This window comes from Alnus glutinosa, chromosome 5 (genome assembly GCF_958979055.1).
Source record: "Alnus glutinosa chromosome 5, dhAlnGlut1.1, whole genome shotgun sequence".
In the NCBI taxonomy this organism is placed as follows: Eukaryota; Viridiplantae; Streptophyta; class Magnoliopsida; order Fagales; family Betulaceae; genus Alnus; species Alnus glutinosa.
The window spans coordinates 26,579,901-26,606,818 of record NC_084890.1 but is presented as its reverse complement, the minus strand read 5'-3'; the positions used below and the strand labels follow the sequence as shown (position 1 = coordinate 26,606,818).

At 35.5% G+C, this 26,918-nt stretch overlaps 1 protein-coding gene and 1 long non-coding RNA gene across 5 annotated transcripts; both read right to left on the bottom strand.

Moving 5' to 3' along the window:
- Positions 1-1,958: 1,958 nt before the first annotated feature.
- Positions 1,959-18,193, bottom strand: LOC133868041 (transcription factor TCP2). Of its 4 annotated transcripts, none has more exons than XM_062304841.1 (6): positions 17,986-18,193; positions 17,700-17,897; positions 17,441-17,585; positions 17,223-17,286; positions 15,088-16,907; positions 1,959-2,186 (listed from the first exon to the last, which is right to left on the bottom strand). In XM_062304841.1, the coding sequence occupies exon 5, from the start codon at positions 16,514-16,516 to the stop codon at positions 15,131-15,133; it is 1,386 nt and encodes a 461-aa protein (XP_062160825.1). In that variant the 5' UTR covers positions 16,517-16,907; positions 17,223-17,286; positions 17,441-17,585; positions 17,700-17,897; positions 17,986-18,193; the 3' UTR covers positions 1,959-2,186; positions 15,088-15,130. The 4 variants fall into 4 exon arrangements, with proteins under 4 accessions (XP_062160825.1, XP_062160827.1, XP_062160823.1 ...); XM_062304843.1 differs by having other exon boundaries at positions 17,710-17,897; XM_062304839.1 differs by having other exon boundaries at positions 17,441-17,638; positions 17,780-17,897.
- On the bottom strand, positions 5,914-10,406 carry LOC133867994 (uncharacterized). Its single transcript, XR_009900263.1, has 2 exons — positions 6,950-10,406; positions 5,914-6,878 (listed from the first exon to the last, which is right to left on the bottom strand). It is a non-coding gene; the product is annotated as an uncharacterized LOC133867994 (long non-coding RNA).
- Positions 18,194-26,918: the final 8,725 nt, after the last annotated feature.

Below are 26,918 nucleotides of genomic sequence, written 5' to 3'. Positions count from 1 at the left end.
TCAATATTTAATTAGTAATTGAATGAAGCCTATTCACTATTCATTCTATAAGGAAAATAGCCGCTTGGCCTCTGAATTGGAAAAAAAAACTTGATAATAGTCAAATTTAACTATTTTGAGGCATTTGACTAGCCCTAGAGATGCTCAAGGATTAATTTATTTTCTTCATTTTTTTTTTAAAAAAAAGGTTCTATTTTTCTCATTGTTTCAGGAAATATATTAATACAAAACTCGATCTAAGGAAGGAACTCACAATAAGGTTAAAAAAAAAAGATGCATTTAATCATAGATGTTTCCGTCATATAAAAATAATCGGACAAGAACTCACATCTATAAATAAATGAGAATAACTTCTATTCGGTGGTGGCAAAAGCCAATGCCTTTCTGCCCACTAATAAGAGGTTGACATATCAGCATGGAACAAAAAAAAACACAAAAAAGGTAAATGTTGGCAAAACACCGGATCATCCCTCCTTTCACCTTAAACAAAAACCAAAATTCCTCACAGCCACAGAGCCACTGCCCCACGCGGCCACGCCGGACACCGAGATCGGCAACTCCACGGCCACGCCGGACACCCGAGATCGGCAACTGCACGGACGAAGTGACGGAACCGAACCAGGTGGGTAGTCCCGTCCGCTCTTCTTGGACCCAAAGTTGGCTGGGGGTGGCCGCGCGGCTACCCCCGATCCATGGGGCGGCCGCGCGGCCATCCTCGGGGTCTAGGGGTGGCCCGATGGCCATCCCAGGCCCTGCGCGGCCACCCCCGGCCACTGGGAGGTGGCCATGCGGCCACCCCCGGTCCATGGGGCAGCCGCACGGCCATCCCCGGGGTCTAGGGGTGGCCTTCGAGCCAACCCTAGATGGATCTAGGGCTAGCCTGATGGCCACCCTAGGCTCTGCGCGGCCACCCCCGGCCACTGGGGGGTGTCCGCGCGGCTACCCCTGGTCCATGGGGCAACCGTGCGGCCACCTCCGGGGTCTGGGGTTGGCCCGAACCTAGGGTGGCCTTCAGGCTAACCCTTCAGTCCGGGTCGACTCCGACTCCGCCGGCAAGCCCATTGGTGGCGACTCCGGTTGTGGTGGCAGTGGTGGCGGGTTGGGTTGGGTAGGCGGTGATGCAGAACGAGGATGGGTTTCAGCGGGTGTGATTGGGTGTTTTCAAACTATGGTGCTTTGGTGTGCTAAGCTGACATGTCGACTGATTATTGGTGGATAAAAAACCCATGTTTTTTGCCAAGATCGGACAGAAGGGGCTCTCTAAATAAATATATCCAGGTATATAAGATATTGGAGGAAAACCCAATTTATTTGCATTACAATATTCATGTACCAGTTCACAACAAATGAGTATTATAAAAGATAAATGTTTTTTTTTGTATTTTCTCATCCTTCTTCTATTCTCTTATTTTGCTGTTTGCAATCTACGGATCGAATTGTTGATTTTCAAAATGGTCGGATGTGATCTATTAATATACAACTCATCAAATTTATTTAAATATTAAGCTTTTTAGGAGAATGGATGATTGATTTAATATGACATCAAAACAGAATTTTTGAGTTTGAACATAACGATAACAGTTTATCTTCCATTTCAGTCAAATATTTCACATGCCAAGAGGTACATAAGCACAGCGGTTGTCATTACTTCAAAAGCTGAAGCACAGTAGCACCAATACATGCAACAGCCCATTTTCAGGCACAAAGGCTAAAGATGATACTCCAGAGCACTAATGGATGCAAATAACAAGTAAAAATCCAAAGCCATATACCAGTTTTCTAGCAAGAAATGCACCACTGAAAAGTGGAACAACCAAAAGTGTAGGACAATTGGATTTGATGTCAGAGAAAATGTCATGGAAATGAGTACAGTTACAGAAACTGGAGATTCATCACAAGACCTTCTTGCTGATCAACTAATAGTATAGTACAGACATATCCAGAGTAGATATTGAAGAAGAAGATAAAGAATTACTTCAATTGAATTGTAAGTAATATTTCTTCAAAACACACAAATGCAGCGCAGGAGTAGATAAATATATGTATCCAAATATGTGAATGCAAGCCGAATGACTTGAAATTTGCTTAAACAGACAAAACAACATCAGAAGCACAACAATAAGGTATCAACCGATGAAGGGAAGGCCATGCATTTGCTCACGTCTTGCCGCTGCTTCTTCACTTTCCTGCATTAGAAGTTGCCAAACCATAAGCAATCGGAAAAGATGAAATGTATTAGGTATTTGTTAGCCTGTTTAAATTGAGTAATAACAGGGTTTTTGTTATTGAAATTAGCCCACAACAACTTCAGAGAGGTGAAAACATGTGGATTTAAACAAACTAAGCAATCAAGCTTACTCACACAAACAGACCCCCAGCATGCAAACATTTTATCCCATGCATAGCTGAATTAATGATAAGCTTGAAGAATATACATGCAACCAAGTAAGCATACAAATCCAAGATAACAAGATAATCCACACCATTGGTATTTCTTAAGTAATCGTCATTGAAAAGCAAAGGCGCAACTCAAGTACATAGGAAATATATAAGAGAAAGCATTGTTAGAATATAATTAAAAGACTAAATTCATTACTTCCTATCAGTTTAAACTTTTAAGATTAGTGGTGATTTAACATAGTATCAGAGCTAAAGATCTTAAATTCACACTTTGTCTCCTTCATTCACTCCCATTTCAATTAAATATTTCATGTGTTGGGCATCACTTATTAAAGAAAAATTTGAGTCAACAAGTGAGGAAATGTTGGAATATAATTAAATGGTTAAATTCATCATTTCCTATCAGTTTAAGCTTTGAGATAAGTAATGATTTAACAAACATCTAACTAGAAGGAAAACAAAACAAAACAAAAAAATCATGAAAACATTGGTATTTCTTAATGAATGAAGAAAAGATTCTGAATAAATCTTAATTTGCTCTTAATTCAAACTGGAATGGAAATTTTTCTAATTATTTCTATAATTTTACTTTTGCAAGAAAGAAAGAATCATATAATTTATTTTGATGAATAAGAACGAATCATAAAATAAAAGTAAATGAGATAAGTAAATTCATTGATAACTAAATTATAAATGTGAATCATCTGTCAAGAAATTGTTACATGATAGTAATAATCTTCTGATATTCATATCTACACGATAGTTACATATGTCAGTACTAATTGCGTATTAAATTTATAAGAAAGATTGTGATGAAAAATAACTAAATTAAATAGCTAAGAAGACAATCCTCTGAGTTCTTTGTTTGGGTCGGTAACAGTACCTCAGAGTTGCATACACAACAAGAATATGCAGTGTCATGTCACTCAATTAATTTCACTTGCTGAGTATTAGGTTAGGCCAAGTAGGTAGGGAGAAGGTTCTTTATGAAGGGGAAGAAAGCAAGGGTGAAGGGGGAGGAACAAGCAAGACTCACCAATTAAGAAGATTGAGAGTTTTTGTTACTTTTGATATTCATTCAAAGGAAGATAGAGGCTTTCTTTCTGGCCAATTACTAGGAGATAGGCTGGTTCTTTATGAACTTTTCATGCCATCAAATAGAAGTCTGATTATATATCCATTAAAATCTACCAAAAGTTTTGAGAACCTATTCGAACAACTCACCAAGATGAAGAAAACCCCCCCTTTTTTCACAATTTACCCAAAAGTTCAAGGAAAAATAGTGAATTTAATAATTTAATTAATATTTTAATACTTCTTCATGTGAAATATTTAATTAAAATAAGAGATAGAATTACAAAGACAAGGTTCGAACTCGAGACCTCTACTCTGATACTATATATGTTAAATCACTACTTATCCCAAAAACTTAAGCTAATAGAAAATGACGAGTTTAATCAATATTGATCATCTTGAAAACATCTGTTACACTTTTTGATAGTGTTAATTACTCCCATCTAATGAGTAATTCTAGAGAAGGAACTTAAACCTTCCGTTAGAAACCCTAATAGCAAGATAAACAAAAAATGATGCTATATATAGATCAAATAAACCAAATCATAAAGTAAAAGTTACTACTTATTGTATCTCGGATTTTTTGGTGTTATTGCACAGACATGTAAAACTTGGCACTTGTGCGCATAACACCCTCATACCGCAGTATTATAACCACTAAGCAGTCATTTTTTTGAACAATATCCAATGACATCTAAAAGGTAAGGCCAGGATACTCATATTCTTCAAGTGTTCTAATAAAAAAGATTTACTGCTTACTCATTATTTGAGTGCCAAAAACGGCTCACCTCTATGGGTTTTGGAGTTGAGGCTTCCGCCCTGAGACCTAGCTTAAACTTCTAGAAACTAAGAAAAAAACTTACGTTGAAAATATCAAGAACAAGATTATGAAGGATGCTGGGTCATGATGACTTCTTCAGATTCAAAAGAAAAATAGGTATAAGTAATACATAAATTTCATGGACATTGCAATAGCTAGTATAATAGTTTTAACTGTTCAATTTGAATACAATCAAATATCATCACCTCTATGGGTTTTGATGCTGTGTTTTCCACTCAAGTTTGACATATTTAGGCTAATCAACCTTTTCTTGCAAAAGACAAAAGTGTATTTGAGTTTTGATGCTATGCATGAAACATATATATGCAACGATATCCTATATATATATATATCCCCCAACCCTTCCCCCAAAAAAAAAAGAAAAAACCAAAAAGACCCAAACACCTTGCACATTTGTTGTGCGCCAACATGCAAAAGTTGAGGGAAAGCCGAGTTCAGGTATATATATTCCATGGAAATCCATCTTTCTAAATCCAGAAACAATGAGGCATGTTTTAGAATAAAACCTACCTTCTTTTTCATGATTCTGTAAAGGATTTTCTTTTTTCTTTTTTTAATCTCCATGGAAATTCTCCGTCAATGCAGGACTTTATATGAAAAATCCAACCAGCAGCCTCTTTTTGCCTCCCAGTTCAGCCAAAATCTAAAGCTACTTGACATCAGGAATTGGCGTATGAGGAATCTATGTGGTTGGGACTGCTCTACATACTATAAATCAAAGGTGTTTCCGTTTCAGAACTTAGCATGAAGAGTGTTACTCGACCTGAGAAATTAAAACATGCCAACACTTTGGGAAACTTTCTTCCCAAGATTGTTAGGGTACTACCACAACACATACTTCTCATTTTTCAGATAGGCAGCAAACTGAAGAAGGGTATTATGAATTGGGGTTGTGGTACAACCAGAACAAACTATGATCAAAAAGGAAACCTGTTTCAGGCAAAGATTTAAAATCACATGCAGTGATTAACTCCTTAACGGAGGTACTCTAGGTCATTCTAGTTTGACTGCTATAGGTCAGCCTCACAAAGATCAGTCGTTTCATCTAAAGACAATCACAGAATTCAGATTGTTTTATTTCTTCATGTTCATGATTTATGAAAATTCCCCGATCATATAGTGTTTTGATGCTGGTCAAATCCTTAATTATCTCAAAAGTTTGAACTGATAAAAAATGATAAATTTAATTATTTAATAAATATTTTCCTCAATCCCCTCACGGGTGGGCTCAAACCTCTTAATAAGTGACATCTAACACATAAAATATTTAATTGAAATGTGAGAATTAAAGTGTGGGGCTCAAATTCCTCAACAAGTGAGGCTTACCGCATGAAATATTTAATTAAAATGAACTTAAAGTATGGAGTCAAGGTTCAAACTTGGATCTCTGTTCCGATACTATATTAAATCATTATTATCCTAAAAGCTTAAATTGATAAGAAACGATAAATTTAATTATTTAATCCTTAGGGTTTCTAGCCAATTCTCTTTGTCCTTGTCATCATTTCATTTTTGAAGCCTAATTAATTAAGCTCCTTATCAAATTGATTTATAAAAAACAATCCATAATCTCAAAGGAGTCAGTCCTGTGATAAATGTTTAACGTAGTTTATTTGCAATTCTTGCAAACCAAGCTTGAAATGATATATTCCCTCCGTCCTAAATTGAAGAGTTTACATATGGAATGTGTTCTAATAAAATGAAATAAGCATGTATATAAGAATTTTCCAAAAAAAAAATGTCCTTCGATGCACTTCAAAGAAAAGGTAGGTTCAAATTTAAAATTAATAAATTAACAAATATTTTCATTTTTCAAGTGTCCATAGATTCCCATGTATTATGAGACAACCCAAAAAGGAAGCCATCTCATCTATAAGTATCATCATTCTTCAAACCCAACTTATTCTCTGTGTATAGGTTATATATCTTGGCATCTTGATACCACCCCATCGAATTGTTGTGCCCCATTACTATATATATGCATATACACATAAACAAATACATTCATACATACGTATATAAATGGGCTCAAGTCACATGGAAAACCTCTAGTAATGGTATATCACTTAATAACTAATATTCTCTCAAGCCTACTAGCTATTATATCAAAAATGTTCTTTACACACTTATCAAGCATATCGAATTTTCATGTCAAGCAAATGTCATTTATTATTTAATCGAAAAGTCAAGTGTTTAACAGATGTTGAAAATACAAGAGAATTTTACTTTTGAATGTTTTATGGATAAGATAGTTTTTAATTTCTAATCATGTTGGTGTTTCGAGAGCATGACAAACATATATATGAAGATCATGTAATCTAAAAGTAGATGTGAAAAAACATTGATTAGTGAAAAGCTATCGGGTGTTGAATGTAATATTATGTTATACAAGAAAAAAAAGTAGTCTAACAATTTTAATAGTAAATGGTAAGAAACAGAAAAGGATATTAGTCGAATGAGAGAATAGAATTCAATGAGTGGAGACAAGTATTAGGAGCAAAGCTTCACCTTCAGAACACCAACACGGTGAGAAATGTAAGAGCCTGTTCCATGAGTACATAAACTAAGTGGGTATTAATGATGATGACTCTTAAAAGTTGGATTTAAAAATCCAAGGAAATTCAAGAAGCGTACAATGGGGTATCCATGCTGGATGTCACCACGCCAAACGAGGAAACGTTGAGAAACCAAATTCTCTAGCTAACCAATAATGCAATGACAGACCATCCACATTCTCCATTACTTTGGCACATTCGAACACCAGTTCACTAAGATTTTCAGCTCTTTGTCAAATCATGAATGGTTAACAATGGAGTATCTGGACCAAGCAAGAAAGGCGACCTCAAATGGAACTTTGTTCCCCTTACAAAGGATGAATTGACTAAAAATTCTTACCAAAAGCTAGTGATCTGTATCTCGGTTTGAAAAATTCGTTTTAGACCTTAAGTTATAATAATTTAGAAAAATCTCAATTTAATGACACAGTTCATGTTAACAAAGTTATCAACTTTAAACTCAAAGTTACCAAAATCAAAGCAAGCATAAAAGAAAATTCAAACAGAAATTTTGGTAACAAAGTACAAATCTTTTGAAGAACTCTTCGAAAGTAAAACCATTCCAAGGGTGAGCAAACCCCAAAGGTATTCACTATAAGAGACTTGTATTACAGATTGATCTTACTTACAAAACTTTTGTAAGACTCAACTTTAAAGTTACTCACAAGACTCGATTTGCAACCCCGGCAAACGACCTATTCACCCCCCACCATAGTAGTTCCATAATTTTCTAACATTGTTCTACACGAACCACTTTTACAAACAAACCTTGTTTGCTACAACCTACAACTCTGGTGGTTGAAGGTTTTTCTGTGATTTTGTTGATGAAAAACAAGGAGGGGAATCTGTTTAGGCTCAAAATGTGTTTAGGAACTTCTCCCAAAACAATGAAAATAACCTCTAAGACTTATGAAAGTTGTAGACCGTTAGGCTTGTATAGATGGGGGAGAAAGAAGAGTTTTTAAAAGCAAAGTTGGCTAACAATCAAACTTTCAACGGCCGCCTCGTTCGAACGCGAGCTAGGATTTTATTAATTCATCTTTGACTCCATCTCTTTGGTCAACCAAAGTTCGATTGAGCCTTCGACCAAACGTCTCAGTTTTTACTTTTTAGTACCAAGACTTGACACACTAGTTCGATCGAATGAGCCTCGACTGAGATATTGACAACCCATTTTGACCGAATAAACATTCAAATTGGAAAATGTTAGTAAAATACAAAGTGGTATCCCTTTTAATCAACTTTTTTTTATTTAATAAGTAATAATCAGTTTTATTAAAAGTGTAAGACACCCCTAAGTACCCAGAAGTATACAAAAGGAAGCACCTAACTAGAAAGAGAAAAAAGAACAAGAAAATCAACAAAACTAAGCGACGGTGGGGACACAAAAGCCACTGTCCAAAGATACAAAGCATGAAAAAACGAAGCTAAAATATCCTACAAGGACCTCTTCAAATCTTCGAAACACCTATTATTTTTTTCCTTCCATAAATACCAAAAAAGGCAAATCGGCACCATCTTCCAAATCGCAACACTCCTCAACCTTCCAGACTGAGGGCAACTTTTCAACACCACCAAACTTGCTTTCATCAGATGTTGGAATTAGAAGATATAGTTGTTTTACTCTAACTAGGTCTTTGTTGGACAACATTCTTAAACTTGAATTTTTGGACCAACTTTTACGCCAACTTAATCCTTAAGTCAAACCTAAATATTACAACCCAGAAACCATGTTTTAACACATGAATTTGTCAACATAAAAATCAAACGTAACACGATTCACCATCACCTACTTTTCAGACTTCCAAAATTTCAACCACTCAATTCCCTCTCTTCAAGCAACCCATATAACTAGCTATTTCTGCATTACAAACCTCAACTGATTATCCCCCTAATGTGATTGGCTACTACTGAATTATCCTTTCTATAATGTCCTTATCCCCATGCCAGTGCCCCCCTTTCCCTATAGGAGTATTTGTAGAAGGTTCCTTTGAAAGTGGTTTTCTTCGCCTGGTCAGCCGCTTTAGTGAAGAGCCTCATTGTGTATAACTTAAAAAAGTGGAATCTCATAGTGATAGATTGGTGTTACATGTGTAAGAAGAGTGAAAAAATTGCAGAATTCATCTTCGATCTTTGTGCCTTGACGGGTGGTGGATCTCTATGCAAGTTGGAGAGGGAAATTCTGTACATAGTGTGGAAGATAATTTTGTCATGCTTAATGTGGTGCATCTAGAGAGAAAAATTATCTAAGTTTTTATGATTGCGAGAAGATGATGGTGGAGCTAAAGGCCTTCTTCTCCTTCAAAACTTTTTACCAATGGACAACTTCCTATGGTTGTTTGCCTATTTCTAATTTTCTTGATTTTCTAGATCTTTTGTCTTTTTCTAGTAAGATGTTTCTCTTGTATACATCTTGTGTTCTTGGGTAGACGCCTTTTTGTTTTTAATAAATTTTGTTTACTTAATGAAAAAAGAAAAAAACCCTAATAATATTTGCAATTTTCTTTTTCACAATTGTTAGGACATCTTTATGGAACAAATAGCTGTTAAGTAACATCATTATGACCAAACTAGTTTATTTTGTTCATACCTTCGACTTCATCAAATATTGACCGTAAAATCTATTATCTTCTTAACCCAGGAATTTGTATACTTACCAACTAAGCACAAAATTGTCTATTTTTATTTCCAAGACTATATCGTTAGTCTAATTCAAGACTCTATAAAGTTCCAAACTGGGTACGAAAGCAGCTAGCTTAGTTCCTAGCTAGGTACCAAAATGAAAATTGAAGTATAAAAAATTCTTCTCAAATGGTTGCAATGCTATACTGAAACTGTGACAGGATGATCAGATGTACGTTTAACTTTAACAAATTTATGTATTATAAGTCATTTTTAAAGAGTTTAGTAAGCCCTTATCTCACGTGATATTACAAACAAAAATGCTGGAACTCATAAAGCAGTTAAGTTGTCGGAGATGATGGTGGAGAAAAGTGGAAGCCCAATGTAGCTTGTAGGGGGTCTTTTTATGCTTGATGTGGTGCATTTGGAATGTGAGATATGCCAGAGCATTTTGCGGAGTGGAGATTTCTAGGGGGGCCTTCTGTTCATCCGAAATTTGAATTTTTTTTCTTTGTGGTTCTTGGTTTTTTTAGATTTCCTTATCTTCAAGTTTCAATTTGTAACTGCATATATATTATCCATCGTCTAAATGGGAATTTCCCTCTCTAGTATGTTTTAATACAACCTTAACTTGAAGATCAGAAAAGATTTGCTAAACATGAAAACGTTTGAATTTTTCTGTCAATCAATTATTTGATATCCATTATAGTTACAAGCTGCCACATGCAGCCTCAGATCGATTCCAATAGAAAAACAAATCTCCTAAATGCATGGCATATGTATTTGCATGACCAAAGCTATTGGTCACTGCCAAGCTGCAATACCTGAGTAAGAGTGTGGAAATACTATAAATGTGACACTTTAGAAAGTTAGTCTTATATTGGTTCCTTATTAGGTGGAGTTTTAATAGTGATTCTAAGAAATTTCAATTGCAACTTGACTAGTCATTTTGGAGTGATAACACAGAAATATGGCTAGCGCACCCTCAATCGTTACAGATGATATCAAAGCAATCTAGTAACATAATGTAGCGCGGAAACACTGCATGACGGGGGCTCTAACAACCTCAAAAATTTGAATGGGGGAGATTGTGACCCCAAAATATTAGTCCCACATTGGGCAAATAAATTGCCGACAAGAAGTAAGTGGATTATAAAAGAGCTCATAGGTGATAAGTCTCATGTTGATTGCTTACTAGGAGAGTCAAGATTTTTTTTTTATTTTTTTTATTTTTTTTTTATTTTTTTTGAGCTTGTCCCAACTCCGACTTTTTAATCAAATCTTACTCTAACATATCGGAATTAAAGTCCAGTCAGTTTTTCACCTTTGTCGGAAGTGGGGTAGAAGGTTTTCTGATGCTTCCGACTCTGGCAAAGGTGGAGGCCAAAAGAGGCATTTCCAACTCTATTGGAATCAATGCACTACATGCATGAAAGATGGACATAACTACAAAATTTATTTTGTCTAACCTACTTTTTCGTCAAAGGGCGAATAATAACTCATTATAGTGAGCACATTCTTTGGTGAAGTGTTGACTCGTAAGAGCTTGAACTTAGTCAATACCTACTCAATGACTAATAGCTAACAACTTAGTACCTAGCATCGTGCACATGGGAGACAGTTTTTCTTCAGACTAGATAGAAAATTCATCCAATCAAGTCTATAAAATTATCATGTATCTCTTGAGCATTGAAAGAATCACATGATTTTTTAATAACATTAAAAGAGTTCTATTAAAAAAAACGTATTTCTCACATATGCAAGTGACACATAACAATTTTATAGATTGGGTTGGAGAAAGAGAAATTTTTCTCCATCCCATTTTGGAGGAAAACTCTATCGACACGCAGGCACAACCCTATATTTATAGCTTTACCACTAGCTTATGAAATTGAATGTCCCATTTATCTTTGACTCATGCGGGTTAAAGAATATGATTTTGTAAGAGCAGTTTGAACTTTGCATAAAGTCAAGATCGTTATTTGAATACAATTGCATTCACGTTAAGAGCAAAGCTACATAATATTGTGTGCAGAGCTTTTCTGGAGGGCTGGCATGGGAGATTTGAATATAAGACAGATGTCTGGTGTGGAAACAGTTTTTTGTGCGTAATGTGTAGTGTTTAGAACAAAGGGATAGACATGCATTTGATGGCAGTGAGGCACCAATATGATTGAGTTCAAATCTTTCTTAATTATGAATTTTTTTTATTGGGCTGATGACATTTTCTGTAATATTTTCCTTTCTTTTTGTAATCTTTCAGATTCTTTATCTTATACATTTTCTATGTACAGAGCTATTGCCCTTTCTAGCCTTTTGTTTTTCAGTGATTGTTTTATTTACCAAAAGATTGCTGCAACAAACTATTCTGCCTTTATCAGTGAACAAACTAAACTGACAGTACTAATCAAGCATGAATCCACCATAATAATGATGGTTGACAAAAATTAAGCACTCCAAAAATCAAAATTACTATAAAAATCAAAAAATAAAGGAAAAAATGGATGGTAAAGAAAGATTAAGCTACCATAAAAGAGAAAAATACTTCTTGGGAGCTTGTATTGTTCTCATAGTAGATTGTTTTCCTTTAGAAAATTGATATTTTGAAAATTTTCGTAGCATATATTACTAGGGACATAAATGACTGATTTACTCGATCGATATATAAGTAATCCTTTACAATCAAGGTCTGGTGAAATCTCAAAGTATTAACCCTTTTCTCTTTAATTAGAAACTAACCTTTCTTAAATTAAAAAACATTATATACTGTACTAGTCACCTTTAAGGCACTAACGCCATTAAACGAATTAATAGATCTTTTGCTGACCTAAAAATACTAATTATAAATTCATAAAAAGTGTAAGGACCATTGATTTATACTAAGTAACTGTTATACTAATCATTGGTGGAATAAATTATTTAAGGGAGCCTGCTCCCAACCAATTGGCCTATTCTAATGTATTTCTTCACAAATTTATTGTTCCCTATTCAATTTTGAAGTTAGGGTAATTTTTTATATTTTTTGTTAAAGTGAAATTCATATTTTTCAAAGCATTTTGCTTCTTGTGAGGGAACAAAAATTTCAAAATTATGATAGAAAAGCTGAAAAACTAGAAATTAACAGTCCATAACAATTTTTTATTTTTTTTTTTTATAGAAAGGGCTTTTCAACTTGGTTTTTTTATGTTTAAATTAAGAGTAGTGCTATACATGCGTCAAGAGTCCGGCAAGTGTCCAGTTCTTGACCCACGTGGCACATCTTTTTTCTTTTTTTATTAAAAAAAAAAAATCAAAAAGAAACGTTGAAAACGCGGGTGGAAGGAAATCTCTCTCTCTCTCTCTCTCTCTCTCTCTCTCTCCCAGCAGACCAGTACCCACCGATCGACCGGCGGCCAATGACCGACCGACCGGCCCTCACCCAGCTCTCTCTCTCTCTCTCTCTCGCGGACCCAGCAAATCCAGCCGACCCCCACCGATCGACCGGCGGCCAACGACCGACCGACCTTGCTCTCTCTCTCTCTCTCTCTCGGACCCAGCAAATCCAGTCGACCCCCACCGATCGACCGGAGGCCAACGACCGACCGACCCTCGCCCAGCTCTCTCTCTCTCTCTCGGACCCAGCAAATCCAGGAGCTCGTCGTTCTATCTCTGCAAATCACGCGCAAGCAGGGAAAAAAAAAATTTCAACGGGAAAAAAGACATGCCACGTGGGTCAAGAGCCGGACACCAGCCGGACTCTTGACGCACGTATAGCATTACTCTTAAATTAATACAATAATTTTGAAAACATTAGGTTTTAGTATAGGATGACTAGTGTATAGTATTTTCTTTTTTTAAAAAAAAAAAAGAGTTCATATATAATTGAAAACGACGGAAAATGCAATCCAATTAAACTAAATGTTAAGAGCCCTAGCAACAGACTCTTTAAATCTCATTTTTATTTTCTTAAATGTAGGGAAAAAAAAAAAAAAAAAAAACTCTTAAAAAGCCACATGTAACAGACTTCCTTGGTTTAGGGAAACCTAAGTGAACAAAAGTGCTACCCTGGATCTAGGGTAGCACTTTTGCTTCCCTTAATTACCATTATTTTACTAAAAAAAAAAAAACTCTCTTTTTCGTATCATTTATTTAAAAGAATATTTAAATGACTTTCTTTTTTCTCTCTTTTCCCTAACAATTATTTGAAAAATATTTGGGGTAATTACCTTTTTCCCCCATGAACTACCAAAAAATGCGCAATGCCCCCATGAACTACCAACTCAACCAAAATAGAGCATTCAACTACCAAAGACAACCATTTTCCCCCCTTCCGTCAGTCAAAGAGGTTAAAATAAACGGTCAACGGGTCATGTGCCGTTTTATATGGGGGCATGTTGGAAGATGATGGTAGTTCATAGGGGGAAAAGAGGAAGATGGTGGTAGTTCATAGGGGGAAAAGAGGAAGAAAATGAGGGTAAAACGGCGTGTGACTGACGGAAGGGGGGAAAATGGTTATCTTTGGTAGTTGAATGCTCTATTTTGGTCGAGTTGGTAGTTCATGGGGGCATCGCGCATTTTTGGTAGTTCATGGGGGAAAAAGATAATTACCCCAAAATATTTAAATGGTATAAGGAAAGGATAATGGAAGCTATTGTACAGTTTATTCGAATAAGGAATCACCAACTTAGTTCTTTAAATTTTTAAAAAATCTAAAAAAAAAAAAAAAACTGCTGCTATTACGGTAAGAATGCTAAATCAAATTTTCCCTCTGTCCAGAAAGTTGATTCATTCACCCCATATAACCTTCCTCATGTAATTTAAAGAAAGTATTTAGATTATATATAACCTCGTATTTCTTCTTCTTCTTCTTCTTCGCAGTTCTCTGACACAACAGGCTCATACATTTCCTTCATTTTTTGTCTGAAATGAAACTACTTCACTGTATCAGCACTTTTCTTTCAAGTTTGAAAAGGGGCACTGCCTACGTGCATGGCTTTACCAAAGGGAATAGCTTTGCCTCCTCGTGTGATTCAACGGACCCGACAGAGCGCCGGGCCACTGCCATGTGGAACTGCTTGGGACGCAGAAAAAAAAAAAGGGTACGGATCGGATTCTAAAGCTTTCACAGTGCCTCATTTTTGTAAAAGTGGAGCTTGCTCCGCTCCACTCATGAATCCAAACACATGGCCAAGCCAACGCAGAAGCTAACACCTGGCGTGGACTTGCAGATGCTAGAGATAAGGAAACCAAGAGGAGAACAGAAGAGGAGACAAGGAGCCGATCCTTATTCACGGCAATTCATGCAGGAATCAAATAAAGACAATTTAATAGGTGACACCCATATAAATATATGCCCAATGGCTGAGTTATTTATGATTACCAAGAAAGCAAAACAGTTCGTGGTGTTGCACACAACACGTAAATCCAAAACACAAACAGGAGAAAAAAATAATAATAAATACGTACAAGCATAAGAGAGGGAAAAGTAAATAAAACATTTCAATAATGAGGCAAAGAACCAAACAAGCACAGGAACAGAGAAGCAATATTGTACTAAGACGCTAATAAAAAAATATATCAATAAAAATGAGGATTAGAATGATCACTGTAACTCACCAGGAAGAAGATGGGCAAAGAGGAATGCTGCTCTTACAGGAACTCAGTTCTTGCCTTTTCCCTTCTGGTCTGAGTGTCGGCTATTGTCGCCGTAGCAGAGCTGCAAGCGGCCGTCGAATTCAGGTGAGAACTGGTGGTGGTGTTGGTGGTGGTGATTCTCCATGGGCGGAGGCCCTGAAGCTGCCGCCGAAGCCATGAAGAAGGGCAAGTGTGGTCCGTCTATAGCAGAAAACCTCTGGAGGTGAGGCAGAAGAGACGGTGAATTGGACTGAAGGGTCCCCCTGTTGTAGCCAGCAAGGCCGGAAGAGATGGTGAAGTTGAGATTGTAGTCAACGGTGGGCTGGGATGACGCCGCGGCCACCGGGATGAGATGGTCCGGGATTAAGGAGAAATGTTGCAGCTCCAAATGGTTGTTATCCCCCGAGACATTGAACGACGAAGGATTAACAGACATTGTCATTGTCTGTGGAAGGGAATTTCCCATATGGATTTGTCCGGAGAATCCCGATGAGTGATGGGCGGCTCGGGACGACGGCCCCAGGAGCCCCGAGTCGAAGTACTCCATCGGGGCGCCCGTCGAACAACTCCACTGTCTCGCCGCCTTGTGGAACAAATTAGGCTGATCACCGCTTTGGTTTTGAGCGGGACTAGTAGCAGCGTTGTTGTTAACGCTGCTGATTCCACCGGTGAGAAGCTCAGTAAAAGAAGAGTTTTGCTGAATGTGGTTCACATTTTGATCGTTTTCCTTCTCTTTCTCCTTGGCTCTCTCCCTGGCCCGCTCTCGCGCCTTGACGCGGATTTCGGACCGGGAGAGGGACAAGCCGGAGCCTTTGCTGGTCTCCGAGGTGCTGCTACAAGCAGACTTGGAGAGAGAAAGGTGCTGGCTTTGATTTTGCTGAAAATTGGGGTCACCATCACGCTCCACCTCAGCTGAATCGAACCCACCTTCAGTACCCGCACTCGCTCGCTTCTCATCGCTCAGTTGCTTCGGGGTGTCGGGGAAAGAGCTGCTCAGCGAGGGAAGCTCGTTGATAGAGTCGGCGGCGGCCTTGATCAGCCACTCCACAGCTTTGCTCGGCTGGTCGTAACCGAGCCGATCCTGAAGATCGTAGAACTGAATAGCCGTGGTGACAGACAGCCTAACCCTCCGGTCCCTCAACCCCTTGGACGTCCAGACCTTGCTGTGGCGATCCTTTCCACCGGAGGCCCGTGAAACCCTAATGATACGCGACGAGTGGTGCCAGCCGCGAAGCCTGTTGGCAGTGCAAACGGCGTCGCTACTTGGCCCACCGCTGTTAACCCTTTTGAGCTCTCCATCTTCATCCTCATCTGCGTATCTCGAGCCTATCTTGCTAGACTCAATATTTCTGTCATTTACAACCCTTGGGAACTTACAAGCTTGTCCCTGCTGAATCTCCTCCACCTCCATACCGCTTTCATGCCTTTCTCAAACAGAAACTCTTCACAAATTACACAAACCCTTTTGCTTGTGAGGTTTTGTACGGCTTCTAGAGAGAGAAAGAGAGGTAGAGAGAGAGAGATTGGGTTTTTTTCTTTTCCTTTCTTTTTAGATCGAGAAAGAGATGTGATTAGAGTAGTGTAGGTGGGGTTGCAGTGTCCTGTTCATATTGATGACGATAATTCAGAGACTACTTTGGCTGTGTAGTGATAAAAAGGCCTTCTTTTACGCTGCGCCGATATATCACGGTCCAAGTCAGTGAAGGCTCGCTCTCTCGTTTAAGCTTTTTGCAGTCGCAGACATCCACCAGAACCGCCTTTCAAAAGCAAAGGCCTCTGAAATTGTTCTCAGACCCTCAGCCCTGCAAGCAAACCCCAAAAGCAAAATTTTCCCATTCAACCAAAAAAGAAATAGTTAAAAAAAAAAAAAAAAAAAAAAAGAGCATCAGATGCTCAATGAGAGAGAGAGAGAGAGAGAGAGAGAGAGAGATCTGACTTTGTTTTCTTTCGTACACACAGCTACAAGGTTTAGCCCACCCTTGAGGCTTAAAGGCTAAATATATACGATAAGCTTTAACAAAAGTAGAAACAAAAAAGGAAGAGAGAGCCTAAAAACCTTGATCTGAGCCTTTTTCCGGCTCAGATTCAAGCTAAAGCAGGCGCAGTAAATTGCGTACCATTCGCCGATCTGAGCACAACCAATTTTTTGCTTCCTCTCCGCATTTAAAGCTTTCGCTGAGCCTAAAAATGCCAGACATTATTACATTACTAGCTACCAAGCTTAAGCCAACAACATTAATAATTAAATAAAATAAAACCCATTAATAAAAACACTGTCCCGAAATCACCAACCGAAAGAAAACAGAGAGAGAGAAAGATAATCAATTTAGCTTACTTTGAACATTGGTTGGAGTCCTGACAGGTGTTATCCGCTTTGTTTTGTTATAATTACTTGTTTCTTTTTTCTTTCTTTTTTTGTCTTAATCAGACAATTTGGATAAGCACCCAAAGCTCACAGATCTGCGCTCTTAAATCACAACCTGCAAATTTAGCTCATTTTGCGAAACACACCCAGTTCTCAGATCATCAGCTTCTGAACAACCCAACACCCAGAAAATCAAACCCATGAGAGAAAAATTCCAAACAGTTCATACCAAAACTTACTCTTTCCACTTGGGAAACTGAGAGAAGAAAAACAACCAAAAAACAAATCAAAGAGATCGAAGCGCGAGACCTTCTGGGGTGCTCGGTGTCGCCGGAATTCCCGTCAAGAGCGCGGATTTCGTGCACTTGGAGTTTCCCAACTCTTCTTTCTCTCTTTCCTTCCCTTACTTTCTCTCCGTCACGCTTTGCTATCCTCAGCCAAACGAAAACCAACAAAATTCAGTTAAACTAGGAAACTCAAAAACTTTTAGAGTGAGAAAAAAAGAAAGCACTCACATATAGCATACAAGTAGTGGGAGTGGATTAGGGTTGGTTGTTGGTTGGGTGGTCTGTTTGGTCGGTGAGAAAGTGGGAAGGAAAATCCGGGATGTACGGGAATTGGAGGTTCAAAAGTGCCCTAACGAGAGAGAAGTGAGAAAGGGTTGTTCCCCATTGGAGCTAATCACCGGGCTTATCGTGAAGACTGAAGGGACAGAGACACTGCGCCGTTCCACACTTTAAATCTCCTTCCTCTCCTATTTGCCCCTCCTTCTTTCCCTTTCTACTCATTTTGTCCTTCTCTTAATTATTACTATAAACAAATTTGTTTTTGGATTTGGCTTGCTATTTCCTACCGCAATAAAACAAAAGGAAACAACAATAAAAAGATACTTTGCTAATTTTTATGGTCAAAGATTGAGAAGCTACCATTTTCAGAAAAATAAAAATGGGCTCTTTTTATTAATTCATGTGTTTGTAGGGAGTGTTTTTTTGTTTTTGTTTTCAATTTTTTTTTTTTTTAATATATGCCGTAAAGGTTAAAATACAATTAACCCCCCAAAGTTTCACACGTGCTTCAAACGATAAAGATCAAATTTTTGTAACACAATCGCTATGCGATGCGTTGGACTTGTCGAAGAAATCGAACATGTTGATTCGTTCAAAAAGTTGCTATCTTTGGGCTGGTCGAAGAACACGAAGATGGGTAGTTATCTGAAGCCCTATTAAACATCAGTCTAAAATTTGTCTAAAACACACGTGAAATATTTGAAGGTCAATTCAGTAATTGACCACGTCTAACTGACGGTAAAATGGAGAAGCTCGCAGGGAAAAAATCACATGCAGAGCACGTGAAGCACTTTCCGTCAGAGCAAACGAAAATCACTAATGGATTAATTGGCTGCATTGACCAGTTTAGAAACTTCGTTGAGGCTCATTACAAAGTTTTAAACATTTGAGGCAAAACTAAAAAAGTGGTCAAACTTTGAGGGGGTTAATTGTATTTTCTCCACAAAAAAAAATTAACATTTACGTCATATCAAAAAAAAAAAAAAAAAAAAAAGACTCCCTACAAAACACATTAATTAACAAAAAGAGCCCGTATTACTTCTAGTTGTTTGTCATTATTTTTTTATTTGAGAAGAGAAAACAATAAATCACATAAACTTGGTTAGTTTGTTAATGAATTTTAGATTGTGCTTTTGTTTTTTTGTTAATTTTTTTTTTAATGTAATATAAAAGTATAAGTAATATCGAGTGTCTTGTGTTTTAGATTGTTTGTTAATATTTTTTTTTTTGAAAATATTACGCAAAAGAAATAATGAAAAAATGTTATCAAACAAAATTAATTTTAACAAACGTAATCAATTTTATTTTTTTTTATTTTTTATTTTTTTGTCAAGAAACGAGGTTAGTAAAAAAAACACTAAAGGGGAAAGTAAACTTAAGCAAATCATGAATGAAAATGCTTTGCCCCCTCTTACAATTTCTCTTGCACGAGTATGTAATAAATGGAACCCCTCAACAGCAATTTAAAAGCTCATGTTTAGTAGGGTTAGAACATTTAATATTCTTTTTTTTTTTCTTTTTTTTAGGGTTATTACATATCTTAATTGTTTTACGGTTTCTTATTCTCTATCCATAATAAAGAGGTATGTAATATTGTTTAATATAATTCAATATAGTAAAGATATAGCCCACATGCCTCTCTTCGCTTTCTCTTTTATCTCTTCTCTTTTTCTCCCTACTAAAAGTTCTTTCTTGAGCTTATTCATTGTCCATATTATAAGGAAAAATTACATTTTGGCTATTTTATTAGAGAGGAAAAAAAAACTAATAATCGTTAAATTTGACTATTACAAGGGATTTGTCTACTCTACTGTAGGGCTGTACAAATCGTTATTGGCTAAAATCGTTAACTACAACCGCCTAAGGCAGTTATTGCATTTTAACAGCCGCAACCGCTAATCACTATAACCGGTGGTTAGTAGTTATTAAAACCTATAACCAGTAGTTTGAAAACCCTTTTTTATATGTGAGCTTTTAGACTTTTTGGCCGGTTTTGAGCATTTTTTTATTTTTTATTTTTTAAAATAATAATAATAATAATAATAATGGCTTATCATATAAGGGCTTTTCGACTTTTTGAGCCGATTTTTAGACGTTTTAGGCCCCTTTTTCCCGATTCTAATGGCAAGAAGCCAAATCCAAATAAACACCAACAAATCTAAATACAAATAAAAAATAATTCAAATCCAAAACACCAAATTTCAAATCACAAATCCAACTAATCCAAATAAACACCGACATTAAGAAATCCAAAACATTAGAAATCTAAAATTAATCCAAAAAACACTAACATTTCAAATCTAAAACATACAAAAACATAAAAATCAGTCTGACACATTCATAAGTGAAAGTTGATAACTTGATGACAACGGATTTACAGCACAACACGAAGCCAAATCAGCACCCTTACAAATACAAATCATGAAGTCAAATAATATGTAAAATATAATGATAATTGTATTGTAAATTTATTAGTAAAATATGACGATAATTCAAAAAATAATAACTCAAGAAGAATTTAAGGAAATACAAAAAATCATGCATGAAGAGTAAACAAGGTCATTGTTAATTTGTGAGTACATATAGGACCAAAATCTATACAATTTTGGCAAAACCCAAAATCAATTCGGTTTCTCAGCAACCAAGCAGCAAAGTTATGGTAAAACCCCGATCTCAACCCCGGCCTACCAACACTAAAATCAACCCAACATTTCTATAGAAAAGTAACACCCACTCGGTTGGAGTTCAAATACACAGAAAAATGAAACACTAAAACTGAACCCCCAATCAATACTCCACAACCGACACCCTAAAAAGAAAAACCCTAAAACAAACAATTCAAAATCACATAAACCAAAATTGCGCAAACCCTAAAGCTATTTGCGAAATCAAAAGCAAATATAAACATAGATGAACTCCATGTGTTAACATGGTGAAATGATTCAAAGAGATTGAGAAATTCCAAATGGGTCTATACCTCCTAGCTGCTAAAGGCTAAAGCTACTCAATCAACGACAAAGACACCACCAGAAGGGAGAGATTGAAGGAGGGACAAGAGAGACGAGAACTAAAAGACGAGATTTGAGAGCGGGAGACGAAGCCTGAGAGAGGGAAAGTGTTGGTGTGAATTTGATGTGAGATTTTGAGTAACAAAGTGACTTTGAGAGAGTGAATCATCAAGTCGTGTAAAATGTAAACCTAGATGATTTTGGTGATAAAACTGTCATTTTGATGTTTTGTTTTTATATTAAATATATAATATAAATATTTATATTATTTATATATAAAGGTAAGCGGTTATTAACCACCTACCCCTACCCTACCCTTAAAACGGTTAACTGCATCGCCTTAGATGATTAGCGATTACGGGGCGATTATAACAACCCCGTTTGTACAGGCCTATTCTACTAGTGAGAGCGAATCGCCCTGTTTGTACGAGCCTACTCTGTTGGAGACACTCTCACCATATTCGGCATACAAAATGCTCCAAAATGCTCCAATTCCTACCTGATTCAACCATCTCACATAACAGGATTGGAAGAATCTTTAGAGGCTGAAAATCCACCAACTCCTCCTTGGTCCCCCCTCACCATTAGGAATCATCGAATTGAACTTCGATGTTGGGATTAGGGATAATTTCTCTATTATTGTTGTTGTAGGCTTAGATTTCGATGGTTCTCTTATTTTTCCGAAAACAAATGTCTACCCCTTTGTGATCAGGATATGGGAGAAGCTTCAATAGCCATGCTTGCAAGGTCCTCAGCCATTGATCTCAAGGTTAACACTTACTAATGTGGCATTTAAGTATAGTTATTGTTTTCTGTTATTTCATTTTGGAACATCCCAAAGTATTGTTTTCTTTGAAAATTCAAATTGTCAAAGGTGACTCATTGGCCGTCACAGGCTCTAACTAGATTTTGTTAGAATATATGATCGAATTTGGTTGAATTCAAATCAAATTCAATTGTAATTGATTTCAATATTTGATTGTAATTATCTCCCACCTTTTGTCGAATCTTCCTTTAGATATTGGAGATAAAATTAGAATATACAATCAGATTTGATTGTATAATCAAATCTGATTGTAATTGATTTCAATATTTGATTGTAATTATCTCATACCTTTTGTCGAATCCCCCCACCCCTCTTAAATTAATGCTACATCCTATATATTCATTCTGAAGAATAGCAAATTCCTTTAGAATGTATGGAGTGAGGACCACTGCATCCCCCAATTTTTCCTAAAGAAAACTTTCATTCATCCCAATGAAATCCAAATGAATAGATGGGATCTCATATATAAAAGAAAAAGACACCAAAAACTAGTAACAAAGCATAACATGCAAATCACCTAAAGTACAATCCTGCACATAATAAGATCATTTTTAAATATCCAAGCTAGCTTAGTTTTTGTCAAATTTATGCAAGACTTTAACTCGTGTGTGCTCTCATAATTAGGAAGCTCAGAATTTCTCGAATTATCCTACAAAAATTCATCATTCTTGTTGATTTTCTATCCCTTGTTACGGAGACCCGTAACATGCACCCATTTGGTTGATATTATTAACTACACCAAGAATTCATTATATTATCATTTACAATGGTTTCTGCATTCTGAATTTTTATGTAAAATGGTTAGCTAAACTTCTAAAACACATTTCAATCCGATTCTTTAAAACCAAATGTATTTTGCATTTCATCTACAAGCACCCAAATGTAAGGAAGGATGGGAAGCAATGTAGATGAATGCATAATTTTATTTATTTTTTTAATGATTTTTTATTTCCATCTTTCTCTTTATTTATTTATTTTGTTATCCCTCTTCTTCTTCTTCTTCTTTTTTTTCTCCTTTCTCTTTCTCATTGGAAAATGAAATAAAAGAAATAATATTTAAGATAGAAAGAAAGAATAGTATTTAAAAAGTCATTTGCTATAAAGTAGGAAAAGTAACTTTTAATTAACTATTTAAGATAGAAATATAGAAAGTTCATTTATAAATGATCTTAGTACCTTTTTTATAATTGAATGCATGCCGCCACATATTGACATATCACAAAGTACACACCTTAATTAATTGTACTTAATTATAAATCAACCTTCCTTTGTACAAGTACACGTTTTCAAGTTAATGTACTTTAGTGTTAGTAATTGCACTTAGGAAATTAAGAAACTTATTTTGTTCGTTTAATAAACATTAATTGCAAATGTAGGCAATTACATCAAATATTTTTGTACATCTGAAAAAAAAAAAAAAAAAAGGTATTTTATTTGAGGTGGAGAAAAAAATATATATATATATATATATAATCCCGATGCACAAGCAAAAAAACTAGGAACTGCTTTTTAGATGAACGTTTTGAAGCCAAGAAAATTCAAATTTTAATATAATTGATATTTAAAGCATTTAATTATGTTCATCAAATTTCATGATTTATATTAGAAGCACTTGGCTCAAGAAAGCATATAAATGTAGGATAGGCAGACTACTTTATTCATTGATAAACGGAAGGCAAAACCAAGACTTTTTGGGAGTTCTATACAAGCATGACTCATTGGACGACAAACCTTGAGAAGAAGAAGGTTTTATGTTTACTTTTATATATATATATATATATATTCTCCCTTTAATGTTTCAAATTTATTTAAGATATTATTTGCAATGATTTCATTACTTTTCAATTTCATTTTTGGCCATATATATATAAAGTCGTGTGATAAAAGTAAATATTTATTAAGCACAAATTTTGTGATCAATATTAAACAAGCTAGAAGTTATGAAACTTACAAAGAAGTGCTACAAAAGACATAAAATCAAGTCATTAACAAACTTTTTTATTTTTTCTTTTATTTTTTCAATGTGGTTTAGGGATTTTTTTTTTTTTTTTTTTTTTTTTTTTTTTGGAACTTTGCTTACCCCCTAATGTATAAGGGGTTCGGCAATGTTGATGTCGAATCATCAAAAGTTGCAAAATATGGATATTCAATTTTTCAGTCCCTTTTAATTTTACTCATTTGATAGGATGTTTTGAGTGTCAAAATACCATTTTCTTTTTCTTTTTTCGTTTAAAAAATAAATAAATAAATAAAGTGTACATGTGCTGGATCAGGTTTATTTTATTATTTTTCTGTTGTTTTACTTTTTTGAGGTTTTTTTTTAATTAAAGGTAAATTTGTATTTTTATAAATTTTACGGGGATATAAAAGACATTTCACCCGTTAGCCGTTTGGGTTAACACAAAACCCTAACGGTAAGAATGAAATTAAAATGAGCTGAAAAGTGAAATACTCACATTACAACTTATGATAATTCGAGGTCGACATTACAAAAACCGTGCTAAATCGAACCGTAAATGCCTTTAATTGACTTGAGAACACATTATTCTTCGTAAAACTACAACATTAACAAACCAAAACACAAAAACAATTACCGCCTTTATCTCACGTCACAACACTTTTATAATACCAATAACCAAAAAAAAAAAAAAAATACTCTTCAAAACACGTTAACAAATATAGGTTATGCTAAACAACCTGGCCTACTTTCAAGTGCCCTTCAAAACTGTACTTAATAACCCTAGTCTCTAGTGAAGGCATGCAGCATGGAAATTAAATGTTTTTAGAGGCCAGGGGTCAGGCCAGGCAATTGGTTGGAGCTGTAACTATCCAAGCAATTAAGTATATACCAAGGCATATTTATGCCTTGCATGAGAAGAAGGGCTCTTTCGATGGGTCGAAGTCAGAGCTATCACACAAGTCTTGGTTTAAATGGTTCGTAGCTGACAAATAAACCAACATTGGATTTGGACCTACATCATTTCCTGCATCAATTACATGTACTTTATTAGGTACGTAACATGCACACATATAATATCATTTATTATTACAGACCAATAATATTCCAGGCCCCCTGCCCTCCCCCACCCTCGAGAGATTTAAGAATAAGATCCACACACACACACATATATATATATATAAACAATGTTTAACATTAATAATATTCTCTCTCTATGTATATATAATTAAATAATTTCAGTAAATTATTGATTCTCTATAGCAATTTCAAATTTGGCGAGCTCTAATTAGGTCATTTTCTTTTATTTTAAGGATTTGGTTTAGGTACTGTAAAAAAATATTACAGGAGATCCTTGGTAGTTTTTTTTTTTGACGGTATAGATTTAATTTCAAATTTTTTTATGAGAAAGAGTGATAAATTAAATCTGGACCGTTGCAAACACCGCAAGAGATCTCTTGTAGATCTATTCCGGCCTTTTTCATTTTTTGTTTTTGTTTTTCGCCATCAATCTTTTGGGGTTTGATTCTTCATCTGCTCACACCTCCTTTCTCTTAAGAATATCATACCTAACTTAATGTTGTATGCACAATAGAATATGTCTAAGATTCTAAACTTTCCTCATATTTAGCTTTATTAAATCTAAATGCCTTATTAGGTTAGGATCATGATGATTCATACAAGTGGACTAATAACTAATAACTACTATATTTCACTTTAAGAGCTTGTGAATTCCTTTTGCAAATGCCCATAAACTTGAACAATTTGGGATGTCAAAATTTAAAGATGAATTAAAAAAACATAAATTTACTTCAAACATCACATATTATCTAATAATTTTGAATTATGAAAATTATGAACTTCAAATTTCACATTCTACAAAAGGGTTATCAAACTTAAGCATAAAAGTCCATAAAATATGACGTCTACCATAACTCTAAATTCGTCATATTTTCCATAAATTTGAAATGCCTCGTTGGGCCTAGCGACCTGAATACCTAACCTGCTCATCCGAGCATTGAAGCCTCATTATATATATATATATATATATATATATATGACATTTTCTCTAAAAGACAAGGCAAAAACCCTCAATTACGTTTTCTTTCTCTCTCACACACAAACAGTTAGATCGACTTAACTATCAAAGTGTTTTCAGTCCCTTAAAAGATCGACAGACTCTTTTTCTATTTTGCAGGAGTTTCATTGCCGGTGCGACCGATTGAAAACTATAAATATATTCTAACATAGGTCATGGTATTTTTTTGGAGAAAGTCCCATATATATATATATATATATATATATAGGAAACAAAAACTAAACCCTTATAACAATTATAATTAGTTGGCAGGATTTGTAATTGTTATTGATATGAAGGTTAGTTTCAAGGGCAGTGAAAAGGAACGAAGTAAACCCCTCCAATTAATAAGGTTTTGGGTGATGGCCGCCACCCAAATGTCGAGTTTAGAACTCTCATCAGCCTCTCCCAACTAATCACAAACTTTTAACAAATGAATTAAAGGTGCTTTTCGGTTGTTATTTTAATTTGATTGATTTGTTTAAAGCAAAGATTTGAAGATTTGAGGGCATTTAGTATTTAAATAATTTGACATGACTTATTGGTCCGTACGATCAATGATGTGTCTCTTTGCTTCCCATCCTTAGTTTATTAGTATATCTTTAATTAGTTAATGTGGAAAGTAGGATGCATCTCTGATGGGGCCATGGAGCCACCATCAACCCAACTGTGATCCCTCTTGCTGCCAAACAGGGGAGATCACTTCTTAACTGAGCACTCCCTCCTTTTCCTACATGGAGCACCACTTTCAATTTTTTTTTTTATTTTTTTTTTGAATTTTGTGTACAATTAGTGGGTTACGATCATACAGGAGAAAATACACGTAGAGGGTTTTCTCTTTTAGTTATCAACTTTCATTATTTTATTTAAATATTATTTTTTAATAATTTTTTTATTCTTTATTGAGAGAATCGAGAGTGCATGTTAGAGATTAAAAAAATGTTTTGTTATTATATTTTGGTGGGTGATCAACAGTGCTAGATACGGCTCATTTTGCTCTCATTTTCAGCATTC